We start from the raw sequence: 20,113 nt of genomic DNA, 5'->3' as shown, positions 1-20,113 counted from the left end.
TCGCTCGGGGCGCGCTCCGTTAGACCTCTTAACGTATGCCTCTTCGATGCATTCTGCAGCCCTTCAATCTATTTGCAGCACGCTCAACCGCTGGTCCTGGCCTCGGCTCGTCCGTCGGGTCCGTGCGGTGGCTATCTACGGCCATGCCCCTCGGAGCGCCCTTGCCCCGCCCCACGCCGTGGGCCCAGTGCTCACCAGCCAGACACCCCTGTCCTCAGGCAATCCAGCCCACGCTAAGGCAGCGCACCAGCGCCCACCGCTCCTCCCCGCTCGGCCCCTGGCTTGTGCTTTGCTTGCATCTTCATCGGTCCGGTTGTAATGGCCTCCCAGGCTTGCTCCCAGGGCGGCGTGGCACAGCACAAACTGGTGAACTCCCAACGACACAGCTCCTCCGGCATACGGTATCCATGCCCTAACCTTCTGCAAAACGCAGCTTAAGTCCATCGTCGTTGATATCCCTCTCCGCACCCGCAGGCCTGCACAACCGCCGCATGTGCCGGTGGGGAGGAGGCAGCCGTAGACGCAGAAGCGTGTTACGTGAAGCCCTTCCCCCGCTTGCCCTTGGTGTACACCTTCCCGCGGCTGCCGCCATCCCACTCCTCGCCAATCTGCACAACAGAGGAGCATAAATGAGTTGGAACAAGCTTGCTTACCGTAAGCCCAGCTGACAAAGCCGCTATGCGCTGTGTAAAATATCTCATTTGCAGACCGCCAGCCAGGGCTAAGCCGCCCGGGCACGCACGTGTACACACACATATACACACATGCACACAAGCACACGCGAACACACACACACACACACAGTATTTGCGTTCATTGTTTGTTGCGCTATTCACAAAAGAAAGAGAAACGTTTGCGCCTCTGCAACAGCCGCCCCCCACGTCCCCTATGCAGCCCCGCCCGGCCCCGTTTAAGTTCCGCGCCACCCCTAACTCGCCCGTTTATCCAGGCTGTGTGATGCTTAGTGGACGGGCATTAGGCCGCATGTTCTTTAATTTGCCTGCTGCACGCCGCCCCACTTGTCGCCCATGCCATTTGCCGGCTTGTGACGCTTCCTCGCTGCCGCCGTATGCCCTAGATTCCTCTGTCGCCCGTAAGTGAGCTCGACTATGACAAGCGGGCAGGAATCAGGACATTAAGCGTGCTGGGTAAACGTTGTAGCGCGCCCAGGGCGAATGCATACACACACACTGTACAGACACACATTGGTAGGTATCGGTAAGTAACTCCGGCGTCGTCTGGGCGGGCTTCCGTTTCGTTTTTCGACACACACACACACACACACACACACACACACACACACACACACACACACACACACACACACACACACACACACACACACACACAGGGTGACACTCCCCTGCTGCCGCCCTGTGCTTTGTTGTTTTCTTATTCGCTCGTAGGTGAGAATTTCATCGAGGATTGGGCGGGAGCTTGGACTTAGCGGCCAGGAGTAGCGACGCGGAGCTAGGAATCGTAGGAGTGCCTGGGCCTCACGGTACCGTGAGCACATGCATGGGTTTGCACCCTTGAGAGCGTGTGGACACGAATCCCCCCTCGAGGTTAGAGTAGCGGGGGTTGCGCGATTTCCGGTTGGTAAGACCGGCGGCTCACCGCAGCAGGTATGCGAGGTAACTTCAGGTAACATCCGTAAACCGTCGCTTTGCTGCATCGCATGCACTGTCTTTGCGCAACGTTTTCCTTGTGCTCTTTAACACACACAGGGTGCGGAGCATGGACGCATACAGGTGCATCGCGGGGTCAGGCTGACTGGTCGCCCGTGGGGTTCCAGGCTTATGGCGGGTAAGTATGAGTACCTGGGTCACGACAGTTACGCGACGCTCGGTAGATTGGTAGGTACCAGTAAGTAACTCCGGCGCGTCGTTGGGCGGGCTTTCGTTTTCTTTTACACACACACACACACACACACACACACACACACACACACACACACACACACACACACACACACACACACACACACACACACACACACACACACACACACACGCGCGCGCGGTGCGTGTGGGTTCGGTGCCTTGCGCATGCCGGGTGGCAGGTTTGCTTGCTCTCGCGTGGTCGTTGGTTGGCTGGCTATGCGCTGCTGCACAGCGCCCTGTCCTCCCTGTAACGCTCTGCGGTCGCTGTTGTGTCCCTGTCCCACCATGACACGGATGCGGCCGCGAGCGCGAGCGCCGTCCTTCCGTCGGCCTTCTGCGGAGTGGGGAGCGGGTTGCAGCACCCGCCAGCCCGTCATATCGCCGCCCTTGCCCATCCTCGCATTTATGTCAGCAGCGTACTAGCGTTGCACATGTGTCTTGCCCAACCGACAGCCGCACCCACGCCCATGCCGACAGCCCGCGCCCATGCCGCCTGCCCCGATGTCGTCGACATGTCTCGCCCTGTTCCTCTCTCGTCCTTGCAGCCGCGTAACCTTAATCTATTGTTTTTTAACGGGCTGAAGTGGGCCGTGTCTCCTTCCTGCTTCCTTGTTCGTCGCCCTCGCAATCCGTTTCTCTTTTCCCAAGCGCTGACGCGCCCTGCCCGCCCTTTACTGTTGCCATTTCCTGCCTTGCTTGCAGGTGAGACATCAGGGTTCGGGCGAACTGATCGGGCTCTAGGAGTGCCGCGCACGTCGGCATAAGCATGGGCTTGCACCCATGGGGCGTGTGGCAACATCTCCACCCGAGGTTAGGTAGAAGGACATCAAGTGGTTCCAGGTTACGCGGCTGCGGGTCAGTATGGTTGACCTCGGCTCGCCAGGTCGGTTCAGGCAAAGTCCCGCCCGCGCGACCGCTCAAGCACTGCATATCGTGATATCGCACAGCTTGCGTGTCCCCTATCTCGTGTTTTCTAACACACACACACACACACACACACACACACACACACACACACACACACACACACACACACACACACATGCACGCACGCGCACACAGCGTCGACCCCTTCCTATTGTGCTTTCCTAACACACCAACACGCCGCTTCTGTCGCCCATATTACGGTGTAGCAGAAATCCTTGCATCGCTCACCTTTTCAATAATAAACTTCTCGCCTTTGTTGCTGACCACACGGCCGTCCAGGTAGCGCACCTGCATTCAATGGCATCAGGGCCAGCACGACCGCTTGCAATCAACTAACGCCACCGAAGAGCACCTTTCTCGCATCAGCACGCCAAGACAGCTACCCTGCGGCACAGGCGCACGTGCTGCGGCAGTACGGCCCACAATCCAGCACTATTGCACTAGCTGCCATGATATGTCACATGTGCCATGTCCACTCCCATGTCCACAATAGCACCCTTGCTGCCGCGCACCTTCTTTTGCGCCTCCGCCTCCTTGCCAATGAAGGCGTCCGGGGCCGATACGCCCTTGGCCACCTTGCGCGGGTCCTTGGGCGCCGTCACCGGCCGCAGGTCGAACTGTTTCAAAATCTGCTTCTTGTTGTGCTCCTGCAGCACACAGAGTAGGCGACCGGGGCGAGAGAAGTTAGCAGACAGCAGAGCACTCCCCACGCGAGCAGTCCGTGGCGGCCCTTCCCAGGCAGCACACGAAGGGTGAGAAGAGGGCGGCATGCGGCAATATGGTAACTATGCACATTGCGACCACACATTTCCAACCTGATGACTACAAGCAAAACCATGGCGGGGGGTCCAATTCTGCCGGAGCGAGAATCGCCGACCTCGCGCATCCATGGCGGGACTGCCATTCCCGGGCCCATACAAGACCCCGCCCCGTCCCAGTCCGCCCTCTTCTGGCGCCACGAGCTGCCCTTGAGGCGTGAACGGCCTGCCAAGGATCGTCAAGTGGTGACAGGATCCCATCGCACGCGCGCACCTTGAGCAAACGGGCTTGCTCAGCCTCCGCCGCTTCCCGGTCCCGCAGTTCGTCCCATTGCTCAGTCGCCTCTTGCAGGTCCGAAGGGCTGGCGTCCAGTAGCCACGCCGCCAGGCCCTGCGACAGCACACAACAGGCAGCACGTCAGGCCCATTTGCTGTGCCATCGCGCATGATTGGCAAGGCCACCCGCACATGCTGCAATCCCTGCAGCATAAGCTGTCCTACATATGCATCTACCCACCCTACTGGACCGCTTGATAAGGACCTGCAGTTACAGCGAGCACCCAGCCCTCTGATCACGGGATGCGCAGCCCACCTCCGCATCGCCGTGGTACTTCCGCTCCAGGGCGTACAACAGGAAGCCGTCCGGCACCGCGCCCGAGCACAGCGCAGCGAGCTCCCTCACAGCCGCCGCCGAGGCACTACTGCTGCTGCTACAGCCTGCGGTTGTGCCGTCCGGCGCCACGTTTTCTCGGCCGCCGTAGACGCTGCCGCCCGCGCTGCTGCCTGTGCTGCCGCCGCCTCTCCCCAGGCTGCTTGAGGAGTAGGAGCCCAGCGCTAGCCCCTTGAGTTGACTAGCTGCCGATATGGCGGCTGCGGATGATGCATCTGCGCCGGTTACAGGCGCGGAAGAAGCGGCCTTGGCTGCTTTCCGTGCCTGCAGAGTCACGGGAGGAATGGCGCGCACTTTCAGTCACCTGTGCCTCTCAGGTGTACAGTAGTATGCAGAAGCCCTCGTATCGCTAACAGTGAAGCGGCGCCACACCTCTTGGACGATCTCCGCTAGCTGCAGATGTCGCTCGCCCTCCGGCACGCTCTCGTAGCTGTCCCCGCACGCGCCCACAAGCAGCAGGTCGAGATGCTCCAGGTTCTCTGCGTAGGGGGCCGAGTGGGGTGGGGTGGGGTGTGGGGGTGCACGGGTGGGGAGAGGCCGAGCACTCCAAACCATGCCCTATGTTATAAAAGGCGCTTTCAGCACACCACGATCATTGGCAAGCCCTGCATAGACGCGCAGGTCAAACCCTCGGCGACGCATGCGTGGCACGCTTGCAACAACAGAGGTCTCTGCGCCTACCTTGCAGATCATCATCACCCTCGTCCTCAACCATAGTGCTTAAAACGCCCGTGGCATATTCAAGGATTGCCTCGTCGCTGCTAGCGACTCCGAGAGCAGCGAGGAGAGCACTAAGGGCAGCTGCTAGGTCAACATCCTGCGCCATTTCGTCCTTGCGAAAATAAGCAAGCCTATGGTAAGCTTGATGTGCAGTCGCCTTGCTGCTTTGTCAGTGTTTGAAGTCAAATGTGTAGGGCTTTGTTTCTCTTTTCATTTTGCGCAAATGCTGGCTCAGCAGTTAAACCTCTGCAAGCCAAGCAGTAGCTATACCTTGAGCGTCGCTGGCACGGCCTAAATGGCACTGACGGAATCCATTCTGGTTTCGCCACTCCCCCGTCCTCTCCCCCCCCCATCCATACCGTTAGCCCAAATGACAGCACAGAAAGCCGCTGCTGATTGCAAGACTAAAGTATCATGACACATTATCTGCGGTGCAACATGCGAGTTCATGCCTGCCAGGAGTGAGGTCCCATTTCCGTGCATCGGAAGCGGAATTTCTCAGGACTCCCAGGAGTTCACCCATAGGCCTTCTCCCAGACCACAGCGCGCCCTGTTATCGAGAATGCTTTCGAGACGAACCGTCCCGGTGCGGCCTCCACGACCTCCAGCCGAGGCGCCGCCTGTCGGCTCCCGCGCCACGCCTCCGCCGCCACTGCCGACAGCACGTATCGCTCGTGCTGGTGCTCTGCCGCCATGCCGTCGCGCCCAGGCCCGCGGCGGGGTGCAAGACAGAGGCGGCGGTCGAGGTGAGAGTACCGTACCAATGCTGAAGCCGTCAACACCTCACGGCCTCAGCCGATAGCGGTGCGCAGCTCCGCTGGCGCAGGTTGCGCCCGGTGAGTGCGGCGGGTAAGGCCACCTTGGCGCAAACGGCAGTACCCATGGAGGAGCGGTGCTCGGCAGCGGCGGGGAGAATGGATCGGGAGGTGCGCCTGCAGATGCTGGGCCGTCTTGGCGGGGTTGCAGCTGTAGGGCCGCAGGTCTGGGAGCTGAGGAGATGAGGCGGCGTGGCGCAGTGCCGCAGTGGGCTGAGGTGCGGCACGAAGGGGGGGGGGCAGTACAGAGGCATGCGGGTCGTACTTGATTCCGCCCCGCACGCGGCACTCCAAGGCGCTGTGATACAAGGTCACCGCTAAGCTCTTCCAGTGAGCGACGCCCATGCGAATCGGGGGAGAGACCAAGTGTGTGTGCGGGTCCAGGAGCGGGTCCAAGCACATGCGTCCGGCCCGCCAGCGAGGGAACGGGGTTACGGAGGGCGCTTGCGGCGGCACCGCAATGGCTGCCCACGCCACCAGAGCCAGTAGCGCGCACGCGCGCTTCCTTCAGCCACTCGGAGCCCCGCGAGTACCGTATGCAGCAAATGCGACGCGCCCATGGTGCAACGAGCTCGGGCCGATGGGTGACAGGGCGTGAGGGCGGGGGTGGGGGCAGGCGTCCACAGGGATTGCAGCTTGTACCGGGGTCGGTTTCAGCCGACTACCAGGCTGCATCCTGGCTGCAGCTCCTGCAAATACTTGGACATGCTCGCGTTGCAAGTCATCCGTGGCGTGGGTGTAGGGGGTGCGAGGGTAGCCATTGTAGCAGAGAGCGACACGGAGCAACCCCGCCTACTCTAGGCTGCTCCCGGAAGTGTGCGATAGATAGCCCGGGGCCACTGCTCTCAAGAGCGGGTGACAAAGTCGAGGAATCTCTAACCCGCCGAAACATGCATTGATAAGGATGTGGATTACAAGTGAAGGGACAAGGGGGCATGCCGTACGCACGCCGCGAAGGGCCATCTGCGACCCAGAGAAACAACACCCGCCCTCTGGTTGGCTGATAAGGCCGCTGGTTCCCCGGGATGTTGGGGGTTGACAGGGGTTGGGGGACAAGGTCGTGTACGTGCCCGTGCATCGTGCAGTCCTCTCGTGCAACAGGAGTTGGCCGATTTAGAAGTGCTATCCGCACGCTATGTATGACAAGTTGTAGTTACCTAGAATCCATTCTTCCAATCCTCGATAAGCCCAAGTTTGATCTCTGCTGTCCTAACCTCTTATGACACTCCTGGAATGGGATTGACTAGGTTTCTAATCACGGGCGGAGCTGCTTGCATTATCACGGTAGGAGACATGGTTTACAGAGCTGCGCAAGCGGCATCCCTCATCGTTTGCTCGCGCACGGTCTCTGCAGGCTCTGCGTACTGACGTCTCGGAACTAAAGAACGCCAAGGAGCTTATGCTCACGGGTGGATTCCTTTTAATAGTACTGGTGAGGCCCGTGAACGCTGGTGATGGAAGGAGAATGGCGTGGAAGGTCTGCCCGCGACTCCGCGGCTGACTGCGTTGGCATTCGCGCGTGCAGGGACTTATCAGCTACGGCAGGTCGGACCCGAACCATAACGACTACAAGCCGAGCAAGCAGGCGAAGCATACCCATACCGCTGCGTGTGGCGACAAGTGCAAGGCGGAGTAGAGTCCCGGCAGTTGGGCACACCTGCATCTGACGCAGCGCGCACGCAGGGCAGCGGCGAGTGACGAAGCCAGTGGTCCGTCAGGAGACCGTGCCCTCGGTGCGACCTCCTGCAGGCGCGTGCCTTCGCTTAGCGGGGCGCCAGGCGTTGCCTGCCCTGTGAAGCCTTGCACGCCGCTGAGCTATTGTGCGCCTGCCAGTCGCCATGGCGCCTACCACAGATACAGCTTCCGAGCGCTCAGGCGGGCTCGCCAGCAGCAGCGGCCGCCAGGAGCAGCGGCAGAGAACAGGGCTGAAGCAAGGCCGGGGCCAGGAGCTAGAGAAGCAGCAGGCGCAGCAGCCACCGCAGGGGCCATCACAGCACCCGGCGGAGCCGTCTGTTGACCGCGCCAAGCCGGTGGTGGCGCAGGTGGGCCGCCTGGGCGCAACCTACTGGAAGTGGGTGCACGAGCCGGAGCCGGGGCAGCCCCTCTTCTTCGGCAACGCGCTGGTGGAGTCATGCAGCAAGACGCCCTGGTGGGTGGTGCCGCTGCTGTGGCTGCCGCTGTTCAGCTACTGCCTGGGGCTGTCGGTGCTGCGACATGGCATGCCGCTGGCCAGCGCCGTGTCGCTGGTGCTGATGGGCGTGGTGGGCTGGCAGCTGCTGGAGTACCTCATCCACCGCTTCATCTTCCACGCCGAGCTCAACTCGCCGCTGGGCATCACCTTCCACTTCCTGTTCCACGGCTGCCACCACAAGTATCCCATGGACAAGCTCCGCCTGGTGTTCCCGCCGGTGCCGGCAGCGGTGGTGGTGGGCGGCGTGTGGTGCGTGCTGGTGGCGACGCTGCAGTACCCTGTGGCGCTGGCGGTGTTCGCGGGGATGGGGTACGGGTACGTGGCGTACGACGTGCTGCACTTCATGATGCACCACGTGCCCAGCACCGCGCTGCCCGGGCCGCTGCTGCGTGACCTCAAGCGCCGCCACATGCACCACCACTATAAGGACCACAGCAAGGGCTATGGCATCAGCTCGGTGCTGTTTGACATCCTTCTGTGCACGCAGTCGGGGATTTGAGCAGGTGTGCAGCATAGGTGGCCATGGCCGCCGGTGGGCAGTGATTGTTGGCGTTTGGAATGCGTGACTGCCTTGATGTTTGGGGCCTGCCTGCTTTCGAGAGCAATAGGCGAGGCGGCGTCGTGCCTGCACATACTGACAAGAGTGGATTTACGAAGAGACCATGCAGCGTGCGAGCTTATCACGGATGTCGACCATGTGGTCCAAGTGTGTGATTGAGACTACCGGTAATGGGCGTGCGCTGCAGGGCCGGGCGCGATCAGGCTTGGTGCGGACACATGGGATGCAACCTTGGTGGAGGTATGGAGCCACGGCTAGGGCAGGTGTCGGTCCGGACTTGTGCTGGCTGCTGGGCAGCCAATTTACAACTTGCATAAGTCGGGTCCCCGGGGGGGGGGGGTCAAGCAACGCGAACTCATCATGTGAAGGCGGCATGGGGTGTGATTGAGCACCGCACAGCTCCCCAGGCAGTGGGACATGGGCTGGGCATCTGCACGTGGCTAATACGTATCTTGACCTTGCAACTATATGGGTCCCGGGGCCCGGGACGCGGCCACAGCGGGTTCCAGGCTGCCGCGGTGGCGGACTGGCGGGGCAGCGAGGGAAGGTATGCACGCTGGGATTTGTGATGACCCAGTCCGAGGCCTCTCCCAGCGCACCACGCTGTTTGGGTTTCAATTATATTCACACTTCAAGCGTATTATTACTCCAACATGCTTGTACAGTCGCGCGTCCTGCCGGGGCGCCAGACTTGCGCCCGCCCAGCCCAGGCTGTGAGGCCCTTGCGCATTGCACCGCGTTCGCTAGCGGATGCACCGCGTCAGTCGGTCGATCCACTCGCGAACAAGCCGCGCGCTGCAGGGCCCTCCGCTGGAACTGTATTTCCGGTGAGTATTTGACGCTTAAACGACCGCGTCGCCCATGATTATGTTGCTTTAACGTGCATATATTCGCATAGCGCACCCTGTGTCACGACAGCGACTAGCAAAAACGGGCAGGAGTGGCTGGAGATGGCTTTCGCGTTGAGCGTGCAGGGGGTTCTTACTGCTCTGCCCTACAGATTTACACACCAGAGGAGGTGGAAGCTATCCTGAATGCTAACAAGGAGAAGCTGGTCATCGTCATGTGCAAGGCAAGCAAGTCGCGAGTCATTAGCGGGGCATGTTTGCGCCAGGCTCAGCGCCCGCCTGGCTCCAGGCGCTTTGCAAGGAGAAGCATGAGCCGATGTGCATGTTGGCTTTGCCAGGCTGCTGGTCATCACAGCCAGTGGGCGGGGCTCTCGGGTAGTTGAGACACGCCACGTCCCTTCCTGACTCCTTTCCTCACCCGCAGTCCTCTCACTGCAAGCCCTGCAAGGCGTTCATGCCCAAATATCAGCGCATGGCTGAGATCCTGACGGATTCGCTGCTGCTGGAGCTGACGGGGGACCACTCCCCGGAGACCAAGAAACTCATGGTCTCGTGGGTGAGTGCCTGAGTGCCCGCTTGTGACGCCGGCCCCGGCTCAATTTTTGGAAACTGTGCTAAGCTGCCTGTCCCACGAATCCGGCCCCCAAAACCTCATAGCAACATACTCACGACCTGGCCTGTAACTTCCCATAGGGCGTCAAGTCCACGCCGACCTTCCGCATGTACCGCAACGGCGAGGTGGTGGCCAGCGCCTCGGGCGCGCGCGAGAGCAAGGTGCTGCCGGTGCTGATTGAGGCGCTCAAGGACGGCGAGAAGGGCAAGAACATCAAGGCGGAGGACCTGGAGGCGCCCACTGAGGACGAGGACGACGAGTAGACGTCAGGCGCAAGGGGCGCAGCAGGGGGCAGCGGCGGCGATTTTGCGCTGGCACTGTCCGTCGGCTTGTTGCCGCGTGCCCTTCCTGCTACGCGGAAAGGAAAGAGCGTTAGCTAGCGCGAGGGGCGTGCATGAGCGGGTTTTTGTTTTTTCGCAGCCCACTGGACCTCTCTTCCTTGTCAGGGTTTGGTGTGGGATACTGTGGCGACAGGTGCGTAAGCTGGAGCGTGGCGGGGAGTGCATTTGCCAAGAGTGGCGACCCAAGTGGCGACCCGAGTGGCGACCCGAGTGGCGACCCGAGTGGCGGCCTGCGAGTGTGTGTGAGTGTCAGGTGCCACTGAACCATTCAACTGCACGCCATGCGGCTGTGGGGCCCATTTGCTTGAACATTTGACGCATGCGGCGAGGACGGACGAGCGCGGTGAGATGGGGGCCTTGGTTGCTGGTAGTTTGTTGGCTGCGGTTTTAAAGTTTGGGTCGTGTCGCACGATTTGTGGCTAAGGAGGGCTCATGGCTGCTTCGCGTTGCCCGAAGTGAGGGATTCTTTGCAGTGATCGCGTTATTGGTGTGAGGCCCGGATTAAACTTGCACGGGCGGCAGCGGGCGGGGGTGCGGGACACCCAGGGGCGCATCCTTGTGTATATGTTTTGGTGCGCCCGTGAGGGCAAGACGCAATTTGCACACTTCAGCCTCACAGCGGCTGTGTTGCGGCACCGTCGTGAAATAAAGAACGGACTGCAATTGCAGACCCCAAGATCTATGACAGTGCCCGCTTTGTAACACAAGATGCCGCAGGGGCAAACCTGCACGGCTGTTGGTGGCGGTTGGTGCCTGCCTGCCTGCAGCCGAGCTACTGCTATGTGCGTCGCTGTCACGGTGATGACGCTGAGTATGCCCGCCATTTGCCCAGGCTTGTGGGCGTTGTGTCACCACCCTGCATAGTGCATATGCTTTACGGCTTTGAGCGCGTCACAACGCGGTAGGTGGCACATTGGCACCCTGTGGCTGTCAGCTGCGCCGATATCTTCTATGCCGCCGACGCCTAGTCTGCAGTCTGGCCCAGAAATGGTCAGGCCAGAATCTCAGATCGTGTTGGCATGACCGACAAACATCGCATGCAGCTTCGTTACAGTGCACTACCAGTGGTAACTCTATACGGCGTTCCTATATGGCTTCCATGGCGCTTTGTTGTCCTCCACCCCACCAAATGCCATTTGCACTTCCACTGCGACCTACATGTTTACAGCCCACTACCGTACTACTACTACAGAGAACATAAGCCAAGGAGACGCCGGTGGTACGACGGTTTCTCCGTGCGACACTGTCGCTACTAGGATGCGGCACTGCCAAGCCAAGCGTCATGCGCTTGTGCCCCCTCCCCCGCTCACCAACCCGCCCTGTCAACACCATCCGTGACGCCACCTGCATGAAGTCACCAGCTGGGCCCCACAAAAATACACTCATGTCCGCCCAGACCATCTACAACCGTTCTAGTATCGCGAATCGCGCGACTATCAAACGCTCCGCTGCACTGCCGCCGCGCGGCACCTGTGCGTTTAGCGGTAAAGCGACTCCGTGCGCAGGTTGGTGGCGATCTCCGTCTCCCACTTGTCGCCGTTCTCCAGCAGCTTCTGCTTGTCGTACAGCAGCTCCTGCAGACGTGTGGCAGCGCGGGCGCGGGCGTGCGTGCAGGCCGCGGCACGGTCAGCGCACAGGCGACGGACAGCCCAGCCTACAGAAGGACAGGCCCTCCATATCACGTCTGTCGAACCATCGCAGCAGCTCGGCGAAAACCCAACCACTCCTTAGTCTGGCACCTACCTCGCGCGTCTCGGTAGAGAACTCGAAGTTGGGGCCCTCCACGATCGCGTCCACGGGGCAGGCCTCCTGGCAGAAGCCGCAGTAAATGCACTTGGTCATGTCAATGTCGTACCTGCGGCGACACATGAAGGGCATGCAGTCAGCCAACCGGACAGCACGATGACGTTTTGCACCAGAATCGTGTCGACTGCGCAGCAGTGTCACCGCATGGCTTTTCATAGACCCCATTAGCACACGAAACGCCTTCTTCTGCCCTGTCCCGATGCTGTTACATGGACGCTGCCCTCATGCTGCCCCACACGCCTGACACGCACGCACCGGGTGGTCCTGCGGCTGCCGTCCTCGCGCTCCTCCGCCTCGATGGTGATGGCCTGGGCGGGGCAGATCTGCGCCGCGCGGACAGCACAGGACAACGTCGAGGATAACATGTCAGCACCTCTGCACCTCTGAACAAAACCGATGCCCCGGTGACTAGCCCGGCGCCACCGCGCTTGGTCTGGGACACGCCCGCACGAGGCGAAAGCCTGCCGGTTTCACCCGGCCTGACCACACCCTCATTCGCCTTGCGTGTACATGCACACCCTCCCCGCCGCGCACCCCAGCGCCTGCCCGCATCCGCAAACAAGTTCGCATCCGCGCCTGCCGCTGCCGCGCTCACCGCCTCGCACAGCTTGCAGGCGATGCAGCGCTCCTCGCCAGTGGGGTAGCGGCGCAGCGCGTGCTCGCCGCGGAAGCGAGGGCTCAGCTGGCCCTTCTCGAACGGGTACATGATCTGCGGAGGCAACAGTTGAGGACGTGTAGGGCTGAGCGAGGCTCCCGCGCCCTCCCGGTGTTGGCGCCGCACACGCGCATGCCCTGCTGATCCCATGCTTCAATCCGTTGCCATTCCCATATGGTTTCACGGTAGGTCCTTTCTGGCAGGAGCTCCTATGCTCTGCAACCTCGCGTTTCAACGGCCCCAGCAACGCCGTCCGTCAACAGCTTGGGTGGCCCATTGATGCGTGGCCCCTTGCGCTCCAGATGAACTCCATCCTTTAGAAGGCTGTGCGTAGTTGCCCACCCAGCACCTTGTAGGCCGCAACGCCAGGTGTTGCTGACGTTGGGAGCCTGGACACGCCACGCCATACTGGTATGGTTCCGTTGGCCAACCCCGGCTTTCCCCGCCCCTCACCACCAGCTCCTGCCCGCTCCTGGCACTCACCGTGACCTTCTTATCGAAGAAGGCACCCAGGGTGTACGCCATACCGCGCCACACATCCGTCAGTAGCAGCATCGACGCGCTGTCGTCCAGCACTGCACGGGCCGAGGCACACCAAAGGGCACACGTGAGCCTTCCGAGCCCCCAGCCAACGTAGCGACACGCACAAATAGTTTGCAGGGTACTTACCCTCTGCCAAGTTCTTCGGCGTGCGCTTAAAGGTGGGGTCGTTCTCCCAATCGCTAGCGTAGCGCTGACGCTCAACTGCAGCACAGAGCGACACCGGCATCAGCTCAACTTCTACTGCGCAGACAGTCGGTGCTGTGCTCCTCCCAGGGCAACCTACTCTGCTTCCATGCTCCGGACTCTCCCGGCCGGCGCTCCGTGCCCATGCAGCGCACGAGCTCGCTCATAGCACCACAGTTAGTTGCCACAGGCGCCCATGACGTGAGCAGGCTCTGTGCCGCGCGACGAAGGAGCGGCATTTCTCTTCTCGCGCTAGCCCACTGCGGTCGGTCCCCTGGTCTACTAAGTTTGTAATGTGATTAAACACAAACTGGAGTAGGACACCAAATTGACCCAAGCTGTGTATGGCGGAGACAACACGATTTTGCGCGATGGCTCCATCCCGGCAAACCCTCGCTCTTGTTGCTCAAAGTTTCTTATACTGCGTGTGCAACGTAATACATACACCATGCGTCAAAGCTCCCTCTTGCTGGCTGGGTCACTAGGTCGCGCGCTTGTCGGGGCGCACGTTGCCGAGCTCAGCGCAGCTACGCTAAGCAGCCGAGCGGCATCGCTGCATACATGTGAAGCGTCTTGTTCCCCCCGCTGCACGGGCGCGGGCGCGCAGCAGCGGGCCAGCGCTGACCGGACAACATGGGGTGGGGCCGCTGCAACACCCACGACAGCCGCAGCGCTGCACGCCGCCGGTCTCCAGCTCCAGTCGCGGCGGGGCGTACAGGGGTTTGCACGTATCGCAGAAACAGAGGCAGGCATGTCCAAAATGAGCGGCTATTACGCGGGCGGGTTCTACATCAACAACGTACAGGTAGGGGCGGCTGAGGCTTGCGGGGTAGGGCGAGGCACGACGCACGGCGGACGTTCGACACGGGCGGCTGACAGCTATGTACGACCCCTCTGAGCGGCATGGGGCAGTCACGCGGTTTCCCTCCGTTCCTGTGCAGCATGCGTGTGCATGCTCATGCTTCCCAAATGCACGCCACGCCACGCCACCACGGCGCCGTGCGCCTCCGGCCTGTGCAGCACTATGCAGCCCTCCAACCCTCTTTTCCTCACCCCGCCACTCCCCACCCGCTCGCCCAGGTGCCGGGCTCTGTGTTGGTGTCGCACGACATGTACTTCATGTGGCGCCCCCGCCGCATCTCCGAGGTCACGCCCGACAGCCTGATGCTGCTGGAGGTGCTCAAGCCCGCGCCTGAGGTGCTGGTGTTGGGCACAGGCGCCACGCCGCAGAAGCTGCCGCCGGCGGTGCGCGAGTACCTGCAGGTGCGCGGCCGGCAGGTGGCTGGGGTGGGGTGGGGTGGGGTGGGCTGGGGTGGGGTGGGGTGGGGTGGGGTGGGGTGGGGTGGGGTGGGGTGGGGTGGGGCGGGGTGGGATGGGGTGGGCGGAACTGGTGCGGTGCTGCTGCGGCACCAGGGCGGCGTAGCTATTGTGTTATGGGCGGGCAGAGTCGCACGGTTAGAGGAGGGCTGGTGCGCAGGGACGCGTGAAACTATCTGGGCTAAGGGCGGTCACTGTGAGTAAACACCAGCATGGCCATCACAGGAACGTGGGGTTTCTTTTGCACACCACATGGGACGCCGGGGCTTGCTGCTGGACAACCCGCACACCAAGCTGCTCACCCCTCCGTCCTTCCGCACCCGCCCCTGCGCCCTCCTCCTCAGCGGCTGGGCATGCGCGTGGAGGTGCTGGACAGCCGCAACGCCACCGGCTACTTCAACGTGCTCAATGACGAGGGCCGCGCCGTGGTGGGCGCGCTGCTAGTGGCGGACCCCGAGGCGCGCATGCCCGAGAACCTGCCAGACGCGCAGGAGCCGCTGTGGGACCGCGCCCCGCTCATGCAGCGCAGCGGCACCATCTGATGAGGCGGGAGGAGGGAGGTGGAGGAGGGGCTGGAGGAGGGAGTGCATGAGGGGGTGCATGAGGGCACTGGTTGGGGTTGAGGGGCGGCTTCGGGCAGGCCAGAGTGGTCGCTGGGAGCAGTGAAGGTGGGGGCGAAGGCAACGTGGAAATAGGAATGTGCAGCTAGGGTGCGCAGAGGCCAGGGCGGGTCATGGGTGAGCACATGGAGCAAATGGGCACTGGGCGGCGAGGTGCAACACCCCAGAACACAGCAGGAAATACGGCCCCCTTCTGCTCTTCGGCAGCGGTGGCGGAAGTGGCGCAGGCGGCGACCACCACCGATGTGCGCAAGTTGGAGCTGCGGGTCGTGTTGATGAAGCACGAGGCGATGGAGGGCGTGCTGTCTGGGTGGATTTGTAAGGGGGAAGGATTAGGGACAGCGGATGCAGAAAGGGCAGCTTCTCTAGTTTCTCCGGTGCTGGTGGGTGACAGACTGGCTGGAGCACGCGCATGGCGTGTTCACATTCCTCTGAAAGAGTCAAAACAGATCACTGAACAGATGTACCGTTGTCTCAAGCGGTGATGTTGAAAAGGATGGGATGCCCCGTGAAGCATACCAGTATGCCGGCTTGTCCTACCCCGCCGGGAGTTCTTCCAGGACGTGCGGTGGACGGCCGCGGGGTCAAGGTGCGGTAGCTGTAAGCGTGATGACGAAGCAACTGGTGAAAGAATGGTGCCTCGCGTTTCCACGGGAGGGTCTGATGCTCCTGGAAGCAAAGGATGTGACCACAACTCCGGGCTGGGGGTGACTGCGTGCCATGCGGGGGGTGACTGGCACGGATTCCTGCTCTTGACAGCCTACTCTCGCCAGCGGCCTGTCAATGTCAAGCCCACGGGGGGCATCCGAGGCTGTCTCGCATTCGCCGCGTTCCCACACTGCTGTTTACATGCATTGACGTAAACAACAATCAACAGAACAACGCAACGCAACAAGGGACGGGCCAACCTGTCAGCGCACTCCCCATCCAGGGATCCGTTAGTTCGACGCCTCACCGGCCCAGAAAGGCACAGACACTTCTTTCAATTCTCCCCCCAACCGACCGAGCAACCCAAGATATGCGATACTCCTCATGCCCGCCGTATTCAATACGCAACTTTAGTTCATCTTCCTCAATTCCATACACACAATCCCGCTGACTTGCCGCTTGTTCACCCCTCCCTCTTCTCTGCCGCGGACAGCAAGTCCCAGGGCGCCCTTCGCAAGTCCAGTCTTCCCCTGCAACGATCCTCGTCTACCTTTTCCGGTTCCCGCGTCAAGAACCGGTGCCTACCCAACCCATCTGGCACGAGCTGTCCCCTCCCACCCATCTGCACGGACTGTCCCCCCTGTTCTCCATGTACCACCGAAAGCGCACAGCTCCCCCAATGGACGTTCCAGCATCAGAATCCCCGTGCTCAAGTTCATTCAACGTGCACCAATGGTCCATCGTCCCTCCGAGCTTCCCGGACCACAGCCTAACCAATAAGGGTTATCGCCTTTGGAGCCACAAAAAAGCGTGACAACAAGACGGATAAGCCGCAGATATGCAACTGTGAAGGCTTAAAAACGTGTGACAGCGAAGCAGCGCCTCTTCTCTCTCAAAACGACTCTTCCTTTCGCCAGAACTCCTCCCCCTGCTCGAATGCATGCACCCAGATCTCCGCCCCTTGGCGTGGCCCCGGCTCCTGCTGCAGCCGCGGCACCACGTCCCGCCGCATCGCATACACCATGTCGTGCACCTCGTCCGCCAGCTCATCCGCAACCTCCACCTGATCCTCGTCAAAGGCTGAGGAATCGTCCGCGTCGTCGTCTTCGTACACACACACGTCCATCAGCAGCAGCTGCAGCCGCGTCAGGCGCTCGCAGCCCGTCAGCAGGTCGCTGAACTCTGCCTGGAACGACTCGCTGTCGCCGCCGGCCGCCTGGAGCCATTCGGCCCAGGTGCGGCCGAAGCCGGGGTGCAGCACCAGCGTGCGCAGCTGGCGCATGAGCTTGAGCGGCCCAATGGCGTACGTGAAGTCGGGCAGCAGCACACACTGCAGCTCCAGGTGCTGCGGGGGTAGGTGGCGCGTAGGTCCGGTGGGGAGGGACAGGGGTTGTCAGCCGGCGCCATCGCCACTGCCAACAGAGCGCGCATCATGCCAACGCCACGTGTCGAGCAATGGGTCTAGCTGGCTGGGGCTGGCACGTGCACCATGCATACACGCACAGCAGGCAGGTGCACAGGATCTTGGGAATGGCCAGGAAAGCCACTACTGAGCAGTACGCCGCCGTTGTGTGTTCGCCGCTGGCCCGGGCTCGGACCTACCTCCAGCTGCGGCATCTTCTCTCGTATGGACGTAAGGTCATAGTCGTCCACCGCCAGCAGAGACAGATGCAACCGCTGCAGGTGGCCCAGGCACGCCGCCGGCGCGGGCGCGCCTTGCGGAGGCCGTGCCCCGCACCGCAGCATCCGGGCCAGCACCTCTATCACCGACGTCCACTCGAAGTCAATCTCAGCGGGCGGCTCCGTCCAGTTCATGTTGAGCTTGAAGGGCCGGCGGTAGTCGCGCGCGCGCACACCCATCTCCCGGTCCGTCAGCGCGCCCACGTACTGCCCGCTTTTGGCCAGCAGCTCCAGAGCCAGCACCACTGCGTCAATGCGGTCCTGCAGGGGTTCGTGTGCATATAAAGCATTGTGCAGGTAGAGAAGGACATGGCCGACGAAAGGCAGGGCTAGCGCGAGCCTTCAGTGCGTGTTCAAGTTTGAAATTGGCATCATCAGACAACTGGAGAGTGAAGACAGTGGCATCTGTTCCCCACGCACCACGCAAGGACGCAACTGCGGCCCCCGCACCTTGTCGCTGCCCGGCGCTGGCTGCGAGTACTCTATAGCCCGCAGCTCGTGAAGGTGCACCTGCTCCAGGCTAGGCGGCAGCGCCAGCGCGTTCAACACAGCTGCAGTCACATGCCACAGACCCAGCCTCCGCAGCCTGGGCGGCAGCGGCAGGCTGCTCGGCAGCAGCGGCCCTGCCGGTGAGGTTGCCGCGCTGCTGCCTGCAGCCCCGCCGCCTTCCCGCTGTGCTGCAGGCGGTGCCACCTTTAGGCTGCAAGTCACGAGTTCCGTCAGCCCGGCAACTTCCGAGATCTGTATGTACATGGGGAGGAGAGTGAGGAGCAGGGCAACAGGCCAGCTCATGGTACCCCACGCATGAACTGAACGGCCCTCCCTCCACGCTGCGCAGCAATCCACAGCATGCACCGCGTCAGGCCCTTCCCCGCACGCGCTCCTACCAGGATGATCGCGGCCAAAGCCTCGCCCAACCAAACCCACCACTTGCAGCTGCGACTGGTCGAGCACGCAGGGCAGGAGGTGCAGTACCACCAGCTGAGGCCGCGGCCCCAGCCACCGCGCCAAGCTGGGCCTCATCTCTGGAAAAGCGTGAATCAGTTTCAGGCACGTCAGGCCGCGCAGGCTACCATCCGGCGGCTCCAGCTCAAGCTCCGGCGCCAGGCCGTGACTGCCGAGAGGTGGCGGCGGCAACCGCAGCTCCAGCGACCGCAGCGAGGGAAGCCCGGCCAGGAGGGACAAGAATCCAGCATGCTCAGACTCGCTGGGCCGCCGGGCCCACTCGCTGATCGCCCATTCCATGCTAAAGCGCTCGAGGCGGGAGCACAGCCCGAGCGGCTGTGACAGCTGATCTGGGTTGTAGGTGCACTGCAGCGCCAGCTCACGCAGGGAGGGTGCACCGTGGCGGAGGAGCGCGGGCACGCCAGCCGCTCCGGCGTTGCTGCTCTGCCCGCGTCGGCGGCTGCCGCCACTAGCGCCAGCCGCTCCGGCCGCAGCTGCCGACGCCGCCCCATCAGCCACCGTCACGAAGGGACCGGCGACGCCGTTCTTCCGGTGCAGGTCGTAGCCGTGCAGACGCAGGCTGAGGAGCTGCGGCGTGCAGGCGGTCAGTGCGGCCAGCACAGAGCCGTTCAGCGGCACCGCCTCCAGGCCGAGGTGAGTCAGGGACGGCGCGGCCGCGGAAGCTGAAGGGCCGGGGCGGCTGAGGCCCTTGAAGAGGCGCAGCCTGAAGCGTTTTACGGCAGGAAGGAAGGCATAAGCTAGCGCGGTATGCGCAGAGGTGTACCGTAACATGCTTCACGACACTCCATGACCGAGAGGGGGTGGTGGCAGGAGTTTCACGCCGACACATACAGACACTGATCCGCAGGCGGGAGCACGGGACTACTCACGTGAACTTGACCAGCTCCGCGCTCTCCTCTCCGGGCCGCTGCCGCAGCCGCAGCTCATGCGGCCGCGCGCCCCGTGACACCGCCGCCGCCACATAGCGGGCCTGCTTAGCGCGAGGCACTGCCGGCGGTCGGTGCAAGGCCGACTGGGGACACGCCCATTCCATGTAGCAGGGGCTGTCAGCGGCGCCCTCGGGCGCCCGCACCCAGCCTGGGTCCAGCCACAGTCGGTCGATCTGCCGGTCGGCGAGGCTTAGCCCCGATTTGCAGCTCAGGCGCAGCGATGCTCGGTCGGGTGCGGGCAGTTCGCGCCAAAGCACCTCGAGCACTTGGCACAATAACCTGTCAGCCGCCCGGGCGGCCTGGGCCTGCGCCGGCCCTCGACCTGAGCTCATAGCCAAACCCTGGAAGCGTGCCTAGCCTGCAAGCGAGAAGACAAAGGCTCTTTGCAGCAATTTGCGATGGAACGTCCTCGCACGCGTATGCAGACAGTCTACGTGTGAT

At 62.1% G+C, this 20,113-nt stretch overlaps 6 protein-coding genes across 6 annotated transcripts; 3 read left to right on the top strand and 3 right to left on the bottom strand.

The window, feature by feature from the left end:
- Window positions 1-12: 12 nt before the first annotated feature.
- On the bottom strand, window positions 13-5,197 carry CHLRE_12g496550v5 (uncharacterized protein). The gene is made up of 7 exons (XM_043068016.1): window positions 4,920-5,197; window positions 4,611-4,717; window positions 4,161-4,502; window positions 3,843-3,959; window positions 3,323-3,457; window positions 3,039-3,098; window positions 13-608 (listed from the first exon to the last, which is right to left on the bottom strand). The coding sequence occupies exons 1-7, from the start codon at window positions 4,951-4,953 to the stop codon at window positions 534-536; spliced, it is 870 nt and encodes a 289-aa protein (XP_042918349.1). The 5' UTR covers window positions 4,954-5,197; the 3' UTR covers window positions 13-533.
- Window positions 5,198-6,905: 1,708 nt separating this feature from the next.
- Window positions 6,906-9,001, top strand: CHLRE_12g496650v5 (uncharacterized protein). The gene is made up of 3 exons (XM_043068017.1): window positions 6,906-7,057; window positions 7,128-7,205; window positions 7,299-9,001. The coding sequence occupies exon 3, from the start codon at window positions 7,612-7,614 to the stop codon at window positions 8,461-8,463; it is 852 nt and encodes a 283-aa protein (XP_042918348.1). The 5' UTR covers window positions 6,906-7,057; window positions 7,128-7,205; window positions 7,299-7,611; the 3' UTR covers window positions 8,464-9,001.
- A 139-nt stretch (window positions 9,002-9,140) lies between these two features.
- On the top strand, window positions 9,141-11,273 carry CHLRE_12g496700v5 (uncharacterized protein). The gene is made up of 4 exons (XM_001702343.2): window positions 9,141-9,350; window positions 9,524-9,595; window positions 9,796-9,927; window positions 10,065-11,273. The coding sequence occupies exons 1-4, from the start codon at window positions 9,177-9,179 to the stop codon at window positions 10,245-10,247; spliced, it is 561 nt and encodes a 186-aa protein (XP_001702395.1). The 5' UTR covers window positions 9,141-9,176; the 3' UTR covers window positions 10,248-11,273.
- Window positions 11,274-11,361: 88 nt separating this feature from the next.
- On the bottom strand, window positions 11,362-13,817 carry CHLRE_12g496750v5 (uncharacterized protein). The gene is made up of 7 exons (XM_001702316.2): window positions 13,613-13,817; window positions 13,456-13,530; window positions 13,270-13,361; window positions 12,727-12,840; window positions 12,387-12,454; window positions 12,069-12,180; window positions 11,362-11,899 (listed from the first exon to the last, which is right to left on the bottom strand). Exons 1-7 carry the CDS (start codon window positions 13,749-13,751, stop codon window positions 11,804-11,806), a joined length of 696 nt encoding a protein of 231 aa, XP_001702368.1. The 5' UTR covers window positions 13,752-13,817; the 3' UTR covers window positions 11,362-11,803.
- A 140-nt stretch (window positions 13,818-13,957) lies between these two features.
- CHLRE_12g496800v5 (uncharacterized protein) lies at window positions 13,958-16,203 on the top strand. Its single transcript, XM_001702342.2, has 3 exons — window positions 13,958-14,317; window positions 14,593-14,775; window positions 15,174-16,203. Exons 1-3 carry the CDS (start codon window positions 14,264-14,266, stop codon window positions 15,369-15,371), a joined length of 435 nt encoding a protein of 144 aa, XP_001702394.2. The 5' UTR covers window positions 13,958-14,263; the 3' UTR covers window positions 15,372-16,203.
- A 79-nt stretch (window positions 16,204-16,282) lies between these two features.
- Window positions 16,283-20,106, bottom strand: CHLRE_12g496850v5 (uncharacterized protein). Its single transcript, XM_043068018.1, has 5 exons — window positions 19,613-20,106; window positions 18,705-19,446; window positions 18,228-18,518; window positions 17,700-18,038; window positions 16,283-17,442 (listed from the first exon to the last, which is right to left on the bottom strand). The coding sequence occupies exons 1-5, from the start codon at window positions 20,002-20,004 to the stop codon at window positions 16,990-16,992; spliced, it is 2,217 nt and encodes a 738-aa protein (XP_042918347.1). The 5' UTR covers window positions 20,005-20,106; the 3' UTR covers window positions 16,283-16,989.
- Between the last annotated feature and the right edge of the window lie 7 nt (window positions 20,107-20,113).

The sequence above is a fragment of the Chlamydomonas reinhardtii genome, chromosome 12 (genome assembly GCF_000002595.2).
Source record: "Chlamydomonas reinhardtii strain CC-503 cw92 mt+ chromosome 12, whole genome shotgun sequence".
Lineage (NCBI taxonomy): Eukaryota > Viridiplantae > Chlorophyta > Chlorophyceae > Chlamydomonadales > Chlamydomonadaceae > Chlamydomonas > Chlamydomonas reinhardtii.
The sequence above is the reverse complement of the archived record's forward strand: the minus strand, read 5'-3'. Positions and strand labels throughout refer to the sequence as shown.

Coding starts and splice junctions, on each gene's coding strand:
- CHLRE_12g496850v5 (XM_043068018.1), bottom strand. CDS start 20,004: ATGAGCTCAGGTCGAGGGCCGGCGCAGGCCCAGGCCGCCCGGGCGGCT. Junction 18,519..18,704: donor ACCAGTCGCAGCTGCAAGTG/GTGGGTTTGGTT, acceptor ATGTACATACAG/ATCTCGGAAGTTGCCGGGCT. Junction 17,443..17,699: donor AGAAGATGCCGCAGCTGGAG/GTAGGTCCGAGC, acceptor CTACCCCCGCAG/CACCTGGAGCTGCAGTGTGT.
- CHLRE_12g496700v5 (XM_001702343.2), top strand. CDS start 9,177: ATGCTTGTACAGTCGCGCGTCCTGCCGGGGCGCCAGACTTGCGCCCGC. Junction 9,351..9,523: donor CCGCTGGAACTGTATTTCCG/GTGAGTATTTGA, acceptor TCTGCCCTACAG/ATTTACACACCAGAGGAGGT. Junction 9,928..10,064: donor AGAAACTCATGGTCTCGTGG/GTGAGTGCCTGA, acceptor AACTTCCCATAG/GGCGTCAAGTCCACGCCGAC.
- CHLRE_12g496650v5 (XM_043068017.1), top strand. CDS start 7,612: ATGGCGCCTACCACAGATACAGCTTCCGAGCGCTCAGGCGGGCTCGCC.
- CHLRE_12g496550v5 (XM_043068016.1), bottom strand. CDS start 4,953: ATGGTTGAGGACGAGGGTGATGATGATCTGCAAG. Junction 4,503..4,610: donor TAGCGGAGATCGTCCAAGAG/GTGTGGCGCCGC, acceptor GTGACTCTGCAG/GCACGGAAAGCAGCCAAGGC. Junction 3,099..3,322: donor AGGCGGAGGCGCAAAAGAAG/GTGCGCGGCAGC, acceptor CATTGAATGCAG/GTGCGCTACCTGGACGGCCG.
- CHLRE_12g496800v5 (XM_001702342.2), top strand. CDS start 14,264: ATGTCCAAAATGAGCGGCTATTACGCGGGCGGGTTCTACATCAACAAC. Junction 14,318..14,592: donor TCTACATCAACAACGTACAG/GTAGGGGCGGCT, acceptor CCGCTCGCCCAG/GTGCCGGGCTCTGTGTTGGT. Junction 14,776..15,173: donor CGGTGCGCGAGTACCTGCAG/GTGCGCGGCCGG, acceptor CCTCCTCCTCAG/CGGCTGGGCATGCGCGTGGA.
- CHLRE_12g496750v5 (XM_001702316.2), bottom strand. CDS start 13,751: ATGCCGCTCCTTCGTCGCGCGGCACAGAGCCTGCTCACGTCATGGGCG. Junction 13,531..13,612: donor GTCCGGAGCATGGAAGCAGA/GTAGGTTGCCCT, acceptor TCTGTGCTGCAG/TTGAGCGTCAGCGCTACGCT. Junction 12,841..13,269: donor TCTTCGATAAGAAGGTCACG/GTGAGTGCCAGG, acceptor TTGCCTCCGCAG/ATCATGTACCCGTTCGAGAA.